We start from the raw sequence: 15,525 nt of genomic DNA on the forward strand, positions 1-15,525 counted from the left end.
CCTTGTTGGAACTTGGAGAGCTAACTAACCATTGGAAATATTGGGCTTTTGTATTAATTTTAGCCAATATGTTGTAATGGAGAAGAGAGGGAGGCTTTGAGATGAGTAAATTACTATAATTTCATTATTTTTATTGTTCTGTTGTCTCTTCTCTTCCTAGAATTTCCTGCCTACTTGAAATTTGAAAGAATATAATCCTAGTGAGCAATGACTAAACAGATTATCCTTGTTTGTTTCCTGTCTTAAAGTTACCTTTCTTTTATCTTGGTGGCAACCATACTTTCGCAGGAGCTGTTGATTAGATTTATTGGTCACTAGATTAATGTGCTGATATTTACACAAGGTGTTAGGAGCTCAGGATGTCTCCTCCACACATTTGCATTAAGACTGGCACCACAGTCGAGAGAGTTCATAATGAGGATCTCTTTTTCAGTGAACTCAGTGAGTGCAATCCTACCCATGTCTACACAAAAGCAATTGTGTCCACCCCCAGGTAAATGAGGTAATGCGCTGTTGCCTGAACTTCAGGCCTTGAAGTTCAGGTAAAAAATGTTGCACATTTCTCAGAATTGAGCCCTGGCACTAAAAACCAGACTTCAACCCCTGTGTACATTAATTCAGTGACCTACATAGGATTCTTAAGTGGGAGTGGTGTGTATATCCTGATTCTCTGCAGTCTATATCATGGACACTTCCAGCCCTTCTATCACTGTGTTTAAATTGCATTATAACCAAGTTAAAATGGGAGGTAGTCTCGTAATCTGGGGAACCGGGTTCGCGTCTCCGCTCCTCTACATGCAGCTGCTGGGTGACCTTGGGCCAGTCAAACTTCTCTGAAGTCTCTCAGCCCCACTCACCTCACAGAGTGTTTGTTGTGGGGGAGGAAGGGAAAGGAGAATGTTAGCTGCTTTGAGACTCCTTAAAGGGAGTGAAAGGCGGGATATCAAATCCAAACTCTTCTTCCTCTTGGTCTGTTCGAGGGTGAAGAGGAGGAGGGCTTAGCAGCCTGGAGGGCAGGGCTTTGGCAAGCTTCAGGTCAGATGCAGGAGAAAAATATAATTTGGCCAAGGCACAGGGAAGACTGTGACCTATTTCAACCAAGCCCCATTGTCATGTGAGGAAGACTGGACCTTGACTGTAGAAGATGTCTCTTAAAACATAATAGTTATATTTACACTTAGGGCAATTCTGTGGTGACAAGGGAGCAGGGCCATGTTTTGAGCGCTGCCCCTGAAATCACATCTTCATTCTGCAACACCTGTGTTATGTGAGATTGTGTGCAAAGAATTCTTGACATGTGAGCATCTACCAATGCAAAGTGTCTCTGCCTAATTCGGACACCTACATACTGCTGTCCCAATAGCACAGAACCCCTATACGCGTGCAGGATCTTATACATAAGTTTTATTTACAGATAACCACACACAAACCCTGCTTGTCCTGGGAAATGGGTGCAAAAGTGGTGGAAGGGCACAGCCTTAAAAGCTCCCACAATTGCCCTACAGGTGAGTAACACGTGACCAAGGCTGATGTTTCCTCATGTACATATTATCTTTGTATTTATGGGGCATCCAGAACTGCTAATATTTACTGGAGCCAATCAGTTGGGTAGCATTAGGGCAGAACAGGCAACATTCACGAGAACTGCATCCTGCTGGCAGGGGTGCCAACTTGAATAAAATATGGTGGAGGGGGCGCGGGGACAAGTTAGCCCTGCCCTGTATCAAAAGACATACTATTTGAATGGCAATGCCCATCAACTTTTGGGCGGTCCAGACCCCTCAAATATTTTGCTGGGGGCAAAGGGACAATGACCCTTAAGTGCTGGCTCCGATGCCTGCTGATCTAGGCCTCGGCTGTTGACATCTGCTCTTTCGCTAAGAGATGTCTCATCTCTCTCTGGCTCCAATCCTATCTTCACTAATCAAGAAGTGAATTTAGTGGGGCGTTCACTGTGTACCGCGGCGCCTTATCGCGCAACCCTATGCACGTGTATTCAGAAGCAACTCCGCGGGAGTTGCAGGCTAGCTGGTGCAGGGTGTGCCAAAGCCGCCTCCTCATTGTCGCACGTTACCACGGGGGTGGCGGGTGGAGGTTCTTGTCGCCCCCTGCACACACCCAGGCAACCCGCCCGCGCTTTGCCGCCTGAGCCTCCTGCCGCGCCGGCCACGCGCAGGCCTTGCCTAAACTGCGTCCCTCCCGAAGGGGCGGTTTCGCTGCGCGCCTCCGCCCGTCGGGGGCGGGGCTGCGAAGAGCGACGCCTCCCTGGAGCCCCTGGGCTCATAAGAAGGCCGCGGCGGGAGGGGGCGCAGACGGCGTTGCTCGCTGGGAAGGGAGCCGAAGGTGCAAGGATGGCGGTGGTGTGCGCGCGCGATTTCGCCGCGGTTTTTTTCCGGTGAGTGATCGCCCAGGCGCCTGCTACCCAGGCACGTTTACTCGGGAGTAAGTCCCGCGGCGACCTTCCTTGGGCGCTTGTTGCCAGATATACACACATGCAGTTGCATATCTATCTATCTATCTATCTATCTATCTATCTATCTATCTATCTATCTATCTATCTATCTATCTATCTCCTTTACGTTTTCGGGGAGCTGGGGTGTCAGCGCCTACTTGCTTGCCCCCGTTGCTCGCTTGCCCGCTTTCCTCCCTGGGCAGGATCGGTCTCCTGAACTCCTGACCCGAGCAGCACCCCTTGGTCTCCGGCTGCCATCTGGCTCCGCCACCTGCCGCGTCCTCTTTGTCCGGCGCTCCTCTTTAAATCCAGGCGGGATTTCTTTGTGTCTTGGAGGGGCAGGGCGGGAGGATCCGCAACTCTCAGTCGGTCACACGCTGTTGTGTTTTCTTAATTGGTTGCTTGGAAGTAGCCTCCCCCTTCCAAGATCATCTAGCCACCGGTTGAATGGACTGGAGGCTTGCTAAAATAGCTTGAAACCAAGGGGGGGGTGGAGCTGTGTGACTCCAGCTTATGGGGTTTGTGGAAGCAGCTTCCGACCTAGTGGCCTTTACTCATAGAACGACGTCACTTGCTACACGGCAAGAAAAGACAGACGGGCCTCCCTGTCTGTGGTTTAAACTCAGGTCATACCTTTTGTTAGGCTCCCACAGGTGGATGCCGTTCACCTTTTTCTCCCTCCCACGACTGGATGCTTGAAGCCGAGCGTGCATGATGTTAAGCCACAGTCCATCCTGTACTCCTGTTGGATGCATTTTCCACAGCTTCCATCTGATTTGAAGTCATAAACCGTGTTTAAGCAGAGATTTGTACATCTGAGACATCCTTTGAGCATGTGCAGATAACAGCCTCAGGGGAAGTGGGGAAATGAAGTCATGGAAAGTGCATCAGGCGAAGACATCCCCTCCCCCTCTATGGTGTTTATAGTAGCGTTATACAATGGGGGTGGCAATGACCTTGTTGAGTTCTAAGCCACAGGTGCTTGCCTTTGAAATGTCTCTTGCCTCTGACTACTAGTACACTTGGATAAAGAAGCTTCACCTTCTGAAATGCCTCTTGGAACATGTTGAATGTTGCAGGTCAGCTTCACATCCTCTTGAGTAACTTTCACAGCACACTAACTGCTCTCCTGCACCACATGCTAGTGTGCCCCATCACACAATTTGGGAGTTAACCAGCTTGTGCATTTCTACAGCATTGCTGGCTTGTTTCAGATGGTTTGTATATTGTCAGCGAAGCAGGTATCTCGTAAAGCAGCTGTTGGGGAAGCTTATTTGCTCATTGGGATAGATCCTTATCCAGATCAGCCTCAGAGGTCAAATTTAACTATTTGCATGTCAGTTGCATGATGTCATTATGGCGCATCATGGTTCCTGCTTGTCAAAATCCCTTGCACAGCTTTGCAAGTCTTCCCAAAGTCTTCTTTGCAAGTCTTTAAATCCAATGTTGGAGGTTTAAAAGAGGAGGCAAGTGCTTTAACACAGTGTTGTCTTAAAGTGGCAAAGCGCCCTTTGAAGGAGACAGGGAGGCTGCATCAAAGAGCGCTTTTGCCAAGCACTTTAAGAATAGATGCACTGCCTATGTCACTGGTGCCAACCCCAGGGGTCAGTGGGGGCTTTGGCCCCCACAATAATATATTTGAGGGAGCCACACACCCCAAGTTAGTGGGCACCGCCAGACCCCACTCTGCCTCTGGCTTTTCCTCCTGGTCCATGAGAGAGGAGGAGGAGGAGCTGCTGCCAGCCATTGACCACTGCCCCCCAGTCTTCACGAGATGATGCCAGTGACCTGTGCTGCTTTCTTTTTCATTTCCCAAAAGGAGAAAGAAAGACGTGTGTTGCAAGCAAAGTCAGCAGAAGTGATTTCCTCTGTGCTGTACCTTTGCTTGTAAAATGCAAGTTACAAGTTGGGTTGGGGTGCCATATGGGCTTTAATCTGTGGTGGTGACATCTGTTTAGCTTTTCTCCACGTAGAGCTCTTGCCACAGTTAATCCTTTAATGTGTTCGTAAAATTACTTTTTACTTAAGTCCTGTCAGTGGGGAAAAGAGAGTCTTTCTGGAGACAAATGTCACAGGAATTGGTTCCAAGAATAACTTAAATCTAGATACCACGTATAGCTTGAGCCACAGTGACCCTTGTGCAAGCCTTGGATAAATAGCCAAGTTATTGGAGTTGTGCTCTATAAATGTGAAACTCTTCTGAACACAGAGCAGAAATATAACTGTCTCAAGGGAAAGGTCTGCCTAAGCAAAACTCATGACATGTCTATTGGCAACTGCAAACTAACATGGATTCTTGGCAGAGTATTGTTTTATAGGACTGCAATCTTTGACCTGATTTAACCAAGTTGGGATTGTTTCTAAGTAATCTTATATGAGTAGGCTGCATATCCAACAACACAGTGCTGTTGCTTAAGTGAGGGCATGGCTCTGACTTTTTTTATATATAAAAGCATTAGGCAACCTTAAAAATTGATCTGCTGTAGCCAGATTACAGAATTAAATATAGGGCAATCATGGCATTAAGGAGACACTCCTAATGCTGTGCTGCAACAGTGGTTGAGTCACAAATAACCTAATTTAAAGGTTGTGTCCTAACCTATCATCCAATATGGATCTTTCAATTGTAATTAACCTTGTTTCAGGTTGCCTAAGCAAAGTGCTTGGATATAGGTATACAGTGAGATGAAGTTAGATCCTGCAAAAGTATCCATTGGCAATCAAAGTGATTGGCAAAATGCTTATAAATCAGAAGTGAGACTTTTATATACAGCCTGTAGAAAATGCTATGGCTGAACAATATAAAGGACTAGCCAGTGCCATCCTAATTGTCGGCTGCAGTGTTTTTGCTTTTCGCAGGGGGTCCTCTTGGGTTGAGTGCAACTATGGAAGCACAGGTGATGTTCGTGGCTAGGAGTGCCTTTTACCAGCTTATGCTGTCAGCTGTGACCTTTTCTTTAGGAAGCATATTTTGTCTCAGTCACACATGTGCTGGTTAAAATCAAACTAGACTACAGTGGTACCTCGGGTTAAGTACTTGATTCATTCCGGAGGTCCATTCTTAACCTGAAACTGTTCTTAACCTGAAGCACCACTTTAGCTAATGGGGCCTCCCACTGCTGCCACCTGCCGGAGCACGATTTCTGTTCTCATCCTGAAGCAAAGTTCTTAACCCGAGGTACTATTTCTGGGGTAGCGGAGTCTGTAACCAGAAGCGTATGTAACCCAAGGTACCATTGTATTTAACATAAACTTTGTTGGGCAATCTTGAAAAATGGCTTGGAACTGGTACAGAATGTCAGTATGTCTGATGAGGGTTAGGTGTTTGGGCAAACCTGTACAGTGGTGCCTCCCAAGACGAAAAGAATCCGTTCCGCGATTCTCTTCATCTAGCGGTTTTTTCATCTTGCGAAGCAACCCCATTAGCGGCTAAGCGGATTAGCGCTATTAGCGGCTTAGCGGCTATTAAAGGCTTAGCGGCTTAGCTGCTAAAAGGCGCTTAGCGTCTTAGAAAAAGGGGGGGAAAGCGGGGGGGAAATGGCGAGACTCGCAAGACATTTTCGTCTTGCGAAGCAAGCCCATGGGGAAATTCGTCTTGCGAAGCGCATCGCAAACGGAAAACCCTTTCGTCTAGCGGGTTTTCCGTCTTGCGAGGCATTCGTCTTGCGGGGCACCACTGTATTGTACATATTAGCAGCCAATATGTTTCTGGGTCCAATGAGTACTGGCCTAGACCTTCAAAGCCCTAAACCTTTGGGTCTTGGTGATTTGAAGGATTGCCTACACGGATGCAAGCCCGGCCAGGCATTAAAATTTATCTTGGGAAGGAAGGATGAAAGAAGTCTGCAAACTTGCCAAGGAACTGATAAGGTTCATTACTGAGTCATCTGCAGTTTAACAGATCACTCTTCTTCTCAGGCAGAGAGGAAAAAGGGTGAAAACAGGTCATTGGGACAGAGTGATTTTTGCATCTGTTATTAAAGTTGCAAAACAATGAAGGACGGGACGGAGCAATGGAGAAATTTCTGAAACAATGGGATATCAGCTACGCCCAAGGCATGATGGAGAACATCAACAACCGGGAAAAGATAGATGTAACATTTTATAAGGACAGGAAGAAAAACCACTTACAGAATAATTGCCACACACAAGAAGAGCAAGGATATAGTTTGAGTGCCTCGCTTGTAGTTCTATCAATCATTTAATGTGTCAACACAAATGGAAGTTATTAATATTGCAGCTGTTGTATAAGGGATTATTATTTTGACAAGAATTTAATTGAAATTAATAAGATTTTGGAACACAGAAATAAAAACCCCCATCAAATCTAGCACATGGGGGGGCCACCTAAATTATATAATTCAGTATTTGAATGATTGGTATTAGTAATTGTATTATAATTTGGTATTGCCATAATGAGGCTATTATTGAATTGTAATTTAAAATTAATAAAAAATATTATCAACATAAAATTTATTTTGGGAACCCTAGATAATTAAAATGGCAGGCAGTAGACACAGGACCTTCTCAGTGGTGGCCTCACACCTTTGATAATTCCTCCTGAGGAAATTGTGGACCGGATCCTTTATCTTTAACTGGGCTCTGAAAACATTTCCATTCTAATCAGGTTTTTAAATGTTGTGCTGAGTTTCTACTGTTTCCATTAATAACAAGCTAAAATTATCAGTAGTGTGTTGTATTTTTAGCCACAGCTGCTTAACCTTTGTAATTATAGTTTATGGAATTGTTTAGTCCAAGTGTTTTAGAGGTGGTCTGGTAAACATTGTCAAATGTTTTTTGATAGTCAAGTGTGAATATAACATTCCTCAGTTAAGAGGATGGGTCCTCTTACACATCAATAACTGGAACAGGAAGCAGGAATTAATATGCTTATCATGAGATACATGCAAGAAGTGAATTTAGGCACTAACAATCATTTATTTGCTCCTTACAGCAGATGGGCACTATTATATATTCTAGCAAAGACTCCAGTTACTAGTCTGTCTTCTAAAGATGCAATGATAATATTGGAAATGGTAAACTAGACCATGTTTGGGGGCCCAGCTGGCAAACACACACTATTCTGATCAGCTGCAAAGATAGTCAGATGGGTTTTACTGGACGCTGTGGGGATGACATTGTATAGCTCATAGTTACATCCACAGATCAAAACAATCACTGTTGGATCAAAATGCCCCTTCCCTCAAGTGCTTAATATCTCTCTTTCTAGCCTGGAAGAAGGTATATATTTAGCAATGCATGAATTGCTCTGCATCTAGGCTGTAGGCTGACTTGAATTATACCCATGGTGCTACTGTGTACTAAAAATGATTTCCTTGCTCTTAAAACTGAAACCATACAATGTACATAAAAAAATAACAAACCCCAAACTGCTTTCTGTTCTAGATCTCTGGTGTCAGTGGGAGCATCTCTAGGGTCAGTAACAAGACAGACCCTGTTTGCACCTCTTCCAGCTGCAGCTCGGCCCTTCCGTGTTTGTAACCATGACAGAAGCAGTCGGAGAGGAGTTGTTGCAAGCACCCTAGAGGAGCTTATTAGCAAGGTATGTTTCCTGTCAAAATCACAAGCCTGATGATCATGCCAGGACCTCATTATCTCAGACATGTGTTAAAAAATTCTTGCCCCACATACACACAGGTGATGTGTGTACACAACCTCCATCAGCCCCAGCCAGGACATAAAAGGCACCAGGTTGGTGAAGGCTACTGTGAAGTCCTGGATCTAGCAGGGATGTTAACTTCTTGGAGAAGTCTGGTCCTACCTGTTTGTCTTGGCTCCAGTCATAGCTGTAATAGATGCTCAAGATACCTTTTCGATTCTTAGCCAGTGATCCATAGCACTCTAGTCTAGAGAAAAGTTCTCCATTGAACCTGAAGATGCATCTCATCCAACAAAAATCCAACACCTTATTGCATATCCCCAAGGCTCCTCCTCAAGTTATCTCAGTCCCTAAGTGTTAGGAGAAGCAGGACAGCAATCAGGTCCTTTATCCACAGTGAATTGGTCTGAAGGTCACCCATTGAGCTTCATAGCTGACTGGGGAGTTTCACCCAGGTTTCCCAGGTCCATGTTCAGCACTCTGACCACTACAACATGCTGGCTGTCTCCGCACATGATGTGGAGCTGCCCTGTTGTAAGCCCCCTTTGGGATGAGGCCTTTGTAATGTAATTAATCACTGTGTTTCAAAGATCCTATGTTTTGCCAAACTACATTTGCACTATTTGTAGTTTACCACTGGACCATGAGCACTGGTTACATGTGCATGCCTTCCATGCAACAGTGACCAGCGGTTTGAACTCCCTGTCCTTATCTCAGGAGGCGATTTATATTGCCATGAGCACCAAGAAGAGAAATTTGTAAAAATTTGGCCAGCTTTCCTTGCGCAACTTAAGTTGGCAGTGCAGTATACTTGTATTAAACAACACTTAAATCATGTCCTTAACCCATGTCCTCCTTTCCCTTTTTTACTTTTTATGGATTAAAAATTGTGATAAAGTTTATATGGAAAATACATCTCTTAACTGAACAAGTAGAGCAGAATTGTGGGAATTGTCCCCACAAACCACCATTAACCTGATTTGTAGAATGCAGAGGTGTAGAGTGGATTGCAGCTGTCCTACTTAGACTAGATTAGGAGGCTGGGGAGATGGCTTTGGGTTGTGCCTGGAACCAGTCACAGCACCAATTGCTACCTCATACAGTCAAACCTCGGTTCTCAAATGTAATCCATTCTGGAAGCCCATTTGGCTTCTGAAATGTTCAACAACTGAGGCGTGGCTGCCAATTGGTTGCAAGAGCTTCCTGCACTCAAGCAGAAGCTGCGTTGGGCGTTCGGCTTCCAAAAAATGTTCGAAAACTGGAGCATTTACTTCTGGGTTTTTGGCGTTTGGGATCCGAAGCGTTAAAAAACGGGAGCAGTTCAGGAACCGAGGTTTGACTGTACCAGCACTGGAATGCTGCATGGATGGAAGACCATCTGAGAATCCTGTGTACAGTACTGTAGAAAGAGGATGGGAGTGGGAATGGAATCGAAATGTAAAGTGGTTAAGGTGATTTGGATGATAAAGGGCAACTTGCTTTGTAGCTGTAGGAATCTAGACTGCTACTGCAAGTCACACTAATAATGCCCTCTCTTGACAGCAGAATTTCTTTAAAATCTATTTTCAATTTGAGTTCTAATCTGCAGGGCTAAACTAGATGCATCATTGTGAATGTGATCAATATTCACTTTTAAAGAATGTAAATAGGGAGGAACTTAACTTTCCACAACCACCAAACCTCTCGAAGTAATTTGTTTTGGAAAGAAGGCCTCCATTGTCACTGATGGGGGCTTTCCTCCTGATTGAAAACAGAAAGGTCTCTTGCTTGCATGCATGCAGGCACACACAAAGCCAGCACTGCTGCTTATATATATGTGTGTGTGTGTTTATTTTCTGTTGCATTCATATAATGAATTCAAAGCCTAGTTTGGTCCTAAGCGTTGACTTTCCAGTGATAAAAATAAGCACATTTTGGAGGAGGCTTGAACACCATGTGAAACATGGCTTCATAAATTGGGGCTACACACACAGATCTGATTCTCTTCCATAATTTTCTCCATTCAAAAGTAGTTGGGCTCATGTTAGCTCAATCTATGACAGCTTAATCTATGCAGAACGGTGCATGCAAATAACTTAATGGTACAGTTTCTGAGTAATAGACATTCACACATGTGATGTGTCTTGCTTCAGTAGGGGGTAAGTAAACTAGGATTGCCCTAAACCAATAAGGCATTTGGAACTATGTTTTGCTCTTCTGTCTGTATTTTAGACCTTAGATACCTTAATGATTACTGCTGGGCTGATAACACTGGTTCTGGAGGAAGATGGCACAGTGGTGGATACAGAAGACTTCTTCCAATCCCTGGGAGACAACACACATTTCATGGTTCTAGAGAAAGGACAGAAATGGAAGCCAGTAAGTGTTGTTCTGAAAATAGTTTATTACAGAAAATAATAAACTTGATATGCCCTGTTTGCTTTGAGTTTAAACAAAACTTCTTCAGTCTTTCTGATTACAGGCCTAATTACACCCACCAAACCTTGGAGATCGGCCCACCAGGAAGTTTTGGGCAGACTACCCCTCTCTTTCCCATGCCTAATGTCATATGTGACCTCAGGCATGGGAGACTCCAGGTCCCACGGGAGCAATGCAGATTCGGGCGCTAGATTCTGAAAGTGTCAGCTTGTTGACGCAAAGGAAGAATCGGGAACAGACTTCTTCTACCTTTTAATTGCCAGCTTGAATTCAGTTCCTGGTATTGTGTCTGCTTAGTTACAAAAGACAGAATTGTTTCCATCTCCGTACTGATGTAAGCATTAATAGATAGGTTACGCCCGTGAAGCCTATTGTAATAAAACTAGGTATGCTTCTTTGGGAATACATCCTGTTGAACAAAGTAGAACTCAATGTGTGTTTACTTGGAAGTAAGCATCCAGAGCAGAGGGTGGCAGTTACAGGACAAAACAGTGTTTCACCATGAGAGTAAATAGTCGTGCCAATTAGTTAGTAGAATTACGTTTTTTCTACGTATATTCTGTATTCCCCCACCCCACCCCAAGAAGTAAAACCATAAATTTAATAACTGAACACATTGCAGAGGTTAGGTAGCTGGAGGGTGTAAAACACAGGACAAAGGCAGCACTACCTCCATGGATGACTAGTGAGATAGAGAATGATATCTCATGAGCCTTCCTCCTCTGATTTGCTAGTCCCTCCGTTCAGTAGAAATCCTGAAACAATAAATGTTATATCTGACATTATATCACTTGTGTTAAATCTGGATACTGAGGTTATTCTCCAGTGTCTCTCTAAGCCTTTTAACTAGGTGGTGGTAAAAAAAATATTTCCCAAACTGTTCCCAAATTTTTCAAACAACCTTTACCGTATTCCGGTAATTGTAAACTTCCAAGGGACTCAAGAGCTTGATTCAAAACCCATTTTGGTGGTTAAACCATAGTTCAAAGGCTATTGATTAATTTCTGTTCTCAATAAGTTAATTAGTCTTAAAAAAAAAATCCTACAGGGCTCTTGGGTGTAGATAGGTGTTGTGAGCTGAAATATTTCACACACTTGTTTTTCTTTCCTCTGAATTAGGGGCCAAGACCCTGCTTTGCAGCAGTACAGCAGCCAAAGAAAATGGGGGTGGCAAATATTACCTTTGATTTGTACAAAGTGAACCCTAAGGACTTCATTGGCTGCCTAAATATCAAAGCTACATTTTATGAAATCTATTCTGTGACGTATGATATCCAATGCATGGGAGCAAAGGCTGTACTGAGGTAAGTGTGTGCCTCTAGTTCAGACTCAACCATGCATAGGTGAAATTACACCCAAAAGTCCACAGCTGAATAACTCCCTTATTAAGACCAACCCAAAAGTCCGACATGGGGCAAGCTTTCAAGCCCTCTGGAATCCTTCATTGGACAAAGTGTTAAGCAAAGCAGTGACTGTTAGGGTGAGGGAAAATCAACAAAAGTTGGGGTCAGTGTTGTAGTAATGAGACCATCATGAATATTTGAGTGCAAGGTGGAGACTGCATGTGTGCGATTCCCTCCCAGGTGCTACTGTTTATCAAGCTACATACCTAGGATTCTGGGATAAAAAAGCAATGGCTGTTGTCCCCATTCATTGACAAAATAAAGCCTTCTTTCCCACATCTTAAACAAAGCACCTGGGTTCTAGGGGAGGCAGAGAGCACAAGTAAAGGGAAACATGGCAGTGAGTTACATTACAAGAAGTTGTGTGGAGGGAGAGTTGTCCGAGTGTGCATCACTTTACACTTTGAACCGCATTTGCCACTTTAATGTCCATACACCTGTTTTGGGATTTGATATTTGTCTGCCCCACCATGAATAGCTTGCTGGCAAAATTTGCCACCTAACTGCTCAGTCTCTACGGCTGTCCACTTATGAGCAAGATAAGAATCACTGGTCCAAGTGCAGATCCTTAAAGTACCCAGTACAAATGTTGCACTGATAAAGACTATAAAAAGGAAATGCTGAAAGTGAAATTTCAAAGCGGAGCTGAAATGCCAGAGCTGCTGTTTCTGTAATGTCAGTCTTCTTAAAAATAAATTCAAATAGAGAAGAAAATTATTGATAACTCTGCTGTCTGTTCAGATATCTTAATGTGTTGTGCAATGGAGGCTAAGCAAGCTGCACCTGATTCCCTAGATACATGGTGACCTGCTAAATAAAGGCACGAGTAAGTTGAATGTTCAAGGAACTGGCAAGCTTATAAAATGACCTGAAGGTTCTTGATGTATCAGACTCTCTGAAACACTAGGTGGTGGTAGTGCCTAAATTTTCTGAAACAAGAACTGGAGTGCAATGATAAGGAATTCCCTATAAAAACGTGGGGTAGGGACGCGGGTGGCGCTGTGGGTAAAAGCCTCAGCGCTTAGGGCTTGCCGATCGAAAGGTCGGCGGTTCGAATCCCCGCGGCGGGGTGCGCTCCCGCTGCTCTGTCCCAGCGCCTGCCAACCTAGCACTTCGAAAGCACCCCCGGGTGCAAGTAGATAAATAGGGACCGCTTACTAGCGGGAAGGTAAACGGCGTTCCGTGTGCTGCGCTGGCTCGCCAGATGCAGCTTTGTCACGCTGGCCATGTGACCCGGAAGTGTCTGCGGACAGCGCTGGTCCCCGGCCTCTTGAGTGAGATGGGCGCGCAACCCCAGAGTCTGTCAAGACTGGCCCGTACGGGCAGGGGTACCTTTACCTTTACTATAAAAATGTGGGAGTTACAAATGCAGAAGGACTCCTGCAAATATAGCAAGCACTGACATGTTTCTAGAAGTTATTAAAGTGGTGATAGTGGGATAATATCCAGAAACAACAGCTTTGGGTCTGTCAAGGTAGGCTACTGGTCTGATCCAGTATATTTTAATGCTTGCTGTAGCATTAGGAACCAAGCGAATATATATTAGAATTAATTCTAGCAGTCCCCTGTAGGAAAGTATTAGCCTTTCTGACTTTCAGGTTAAACTTAATTGCAAAGTAAATATACTTAGAATGGCAGCAAAAAACAAAAGGAACTTCAGCTTGGTATTTGAACATAGGAATTTCAGAACCTTTCACAATAGCATGAAAAGAAAGCAATATAATAAATTGGCATAGAAGTTTCATATAAAATGGCTGGAGCAGGCATAGGCAAACTCCGGCCCTCCAGATGTTTGGGACTACAACTCCCATACCCTTGACCACTGGTCCTGTTAGCTAGGGATGATGGGAATTGTAGTCCCAAATTGCTAACAAACTTTAAAATACCTGGATAATTAAAGATTGTTACCAGCAGCTAAAATAACAATGTTGGTGTCAAGTGAGATTGGACATTCCATAACTGGGATGCTCCAGTTGAAAAGTCTCTTTTTTGCTGACCACCTGATGGTGCAGGATATCAACAGATCTTGGAATGCAGGCAGGTTGACATGGGAGTCTGTTTTCTCCAGGTAGCTGGGCCCAAACCATTTAGAGCTTTAAAAGTAAGCATCAGGCTCTTTGAATTGGACTTGGAAGTGAATGCTGCCAGACATTCTGCACTAATTGAAGCTTCTAAACCATCTTCAAAAGCAGCTCCAAGTATAATGTCACTGCCATCAGCCATGCTCTGATAACCTTCCATTTGGGTAACTGGCTAGGCTATCCCTGTCCAGAAGTATTCTGTGCTACCAGTTGGTCTTCAAGCAACAAAGCTGGATACAGGAGAATCCTTAAACTAAATTTGCTTCTTCAGGAAAAGTGCAACTTCAGAAAAAGTGCAGAGCATGTGCTGGTGTAAATTGTATATGGACAAAAGTGATTATGTGTTTTCTCCTTTTGTGCAATTTTTTTTGAACCTGTCTAAGCTTAATGTGTTTCTTTTTTTAAGGAGTATACTTCGATATCTGTCACATATGGCACAAGTTACGGGACATATCCTTCTTTACACTGGAACATATGTGCTACAGTTAACGGGTGACTATGAAGAAGATCGGCTTACAAATGGAAAGCGCTAACTAAAACCAGCATAAGAGCCTTTTATTGCTGGTTCTGCAGCTGATACTTAAGCATTTTTAACTTAAATATATTTATAACTTAACACACTAAATGGTCAAGCGGCACTCTAATGACCAAAAGTTTAACTAAAGTAGCTTTTTTCATGTACAGGTTTTTCATTAAGATAATGATGTCATAAGTGTAAAAATATGATTGGAATCTTTTTAATGCAGTGGAAGGAGAAGTTTTTCATAGAAATTACTGTGCCATAAACTTCAAAAATGAAGAGTTGTGTGAATGGGAAGCAGGCATTTAGTGACTTATCAACTGAGATGTGTCTGTTAATCAGCATATGAACAGCCATGTAGCAAATTCTGATTGGAGGTGGTGACTGTTTGTAGAAGTTTAATACTAATCTTGCCTACCACTTAAAACTGTTTTTCTTATAAATAAATTTCCAAGCTTCAGTATTTCAAAACTACATTGTTGTGCCATTTCTCAATACCATCTATCACTGCCACTGCCGCAACGAAACATGTCTCTCCTGTATCAGTCTCTTGCAGCCACAACAGGTGCTGTAACCTTCCAATAGTTTGACTTCACCCCCAAAGGCTCACTCCTCCATTGTCTTCTGAGACAGACTGATGTCAGCACAACACACTCACTAAAATCTGAAGCTTTCTGAAGCTTCCACACAACCTTATGTTAATAGTTCAAGTGCTTCTCTTGTCACCATCATTGTTGGCAAATTTAAAGATTGATCTGCTTTTAACAGGTTAAGCATTGTTTGGGATTTCGTTCAATACTGAGACTTTTAATTACGACTACAGTGGTACCTCAGGTTACAGACACTTCAGGTTACAGACTCGGCTAACCCAGAAATAGTACCTCGGGTTAAGAACTTTGCTTCAGGATGAGAAGAGAAATCGTGCTCCGGCGGCGCCGTGACAGCAGGAGGCCCCATTAGGTAAAGTGGTGCTTCTGGTTAAGAACAGTTTCGGGTTAAGAACGGACCTCCAGAACGAATTAAGTACTTAA

The 15,525-nt window shown here is 43.7% G+C and overlaps 1 protein-coding gene across 1 annotated transcript; it reads left to right on the plus strand.

Annotated features, from left to right (window-relative positions):
* The first annotated feature begins 2,247 nt into the window (after window positions 1-2,247).
* CIDEA (cell death inducing DFFA like effector a) lies at window positions 2,248-14,968 on the plus strand. Its single transcript, XM_028737395.2, has 5 exons — window positions 2,248-2,395; window positions 7,859-8,015; window positions 10,284-10,430; window positions 11,610-11,794; window positions 14,381-14,968. The coding sequence occupies exons 1-5, from the start codon at window positions 2,352-2,354 to the stop codon at window positions 14,505-14,507; spliced, it is 660 nt and encodes a 219-aa protein (XP_028593228.1). The 5' UTR covers window positions 2,248-2,351; the 3' UTR covers window positions 14,508-14,968.
* The last annotated feature ends 557 nt before the right edge of the window (window positions 14,969-15,525 follow it).

Source organism: Podarcis muralis, chromosome 8, assembly GCF_964188315.1.
Source record: "Podarcis muralis chromosome 8, rPodMur119.hap1.1, whole genome shotgun sequence".
Classification (NCBI taxonomy): domain Eukaryota; kingdom Metazoa; phylum Chordata; class Lepidosauria; order Squamata; family Lacertidae; genus Podarcis; species Podarcis muralis.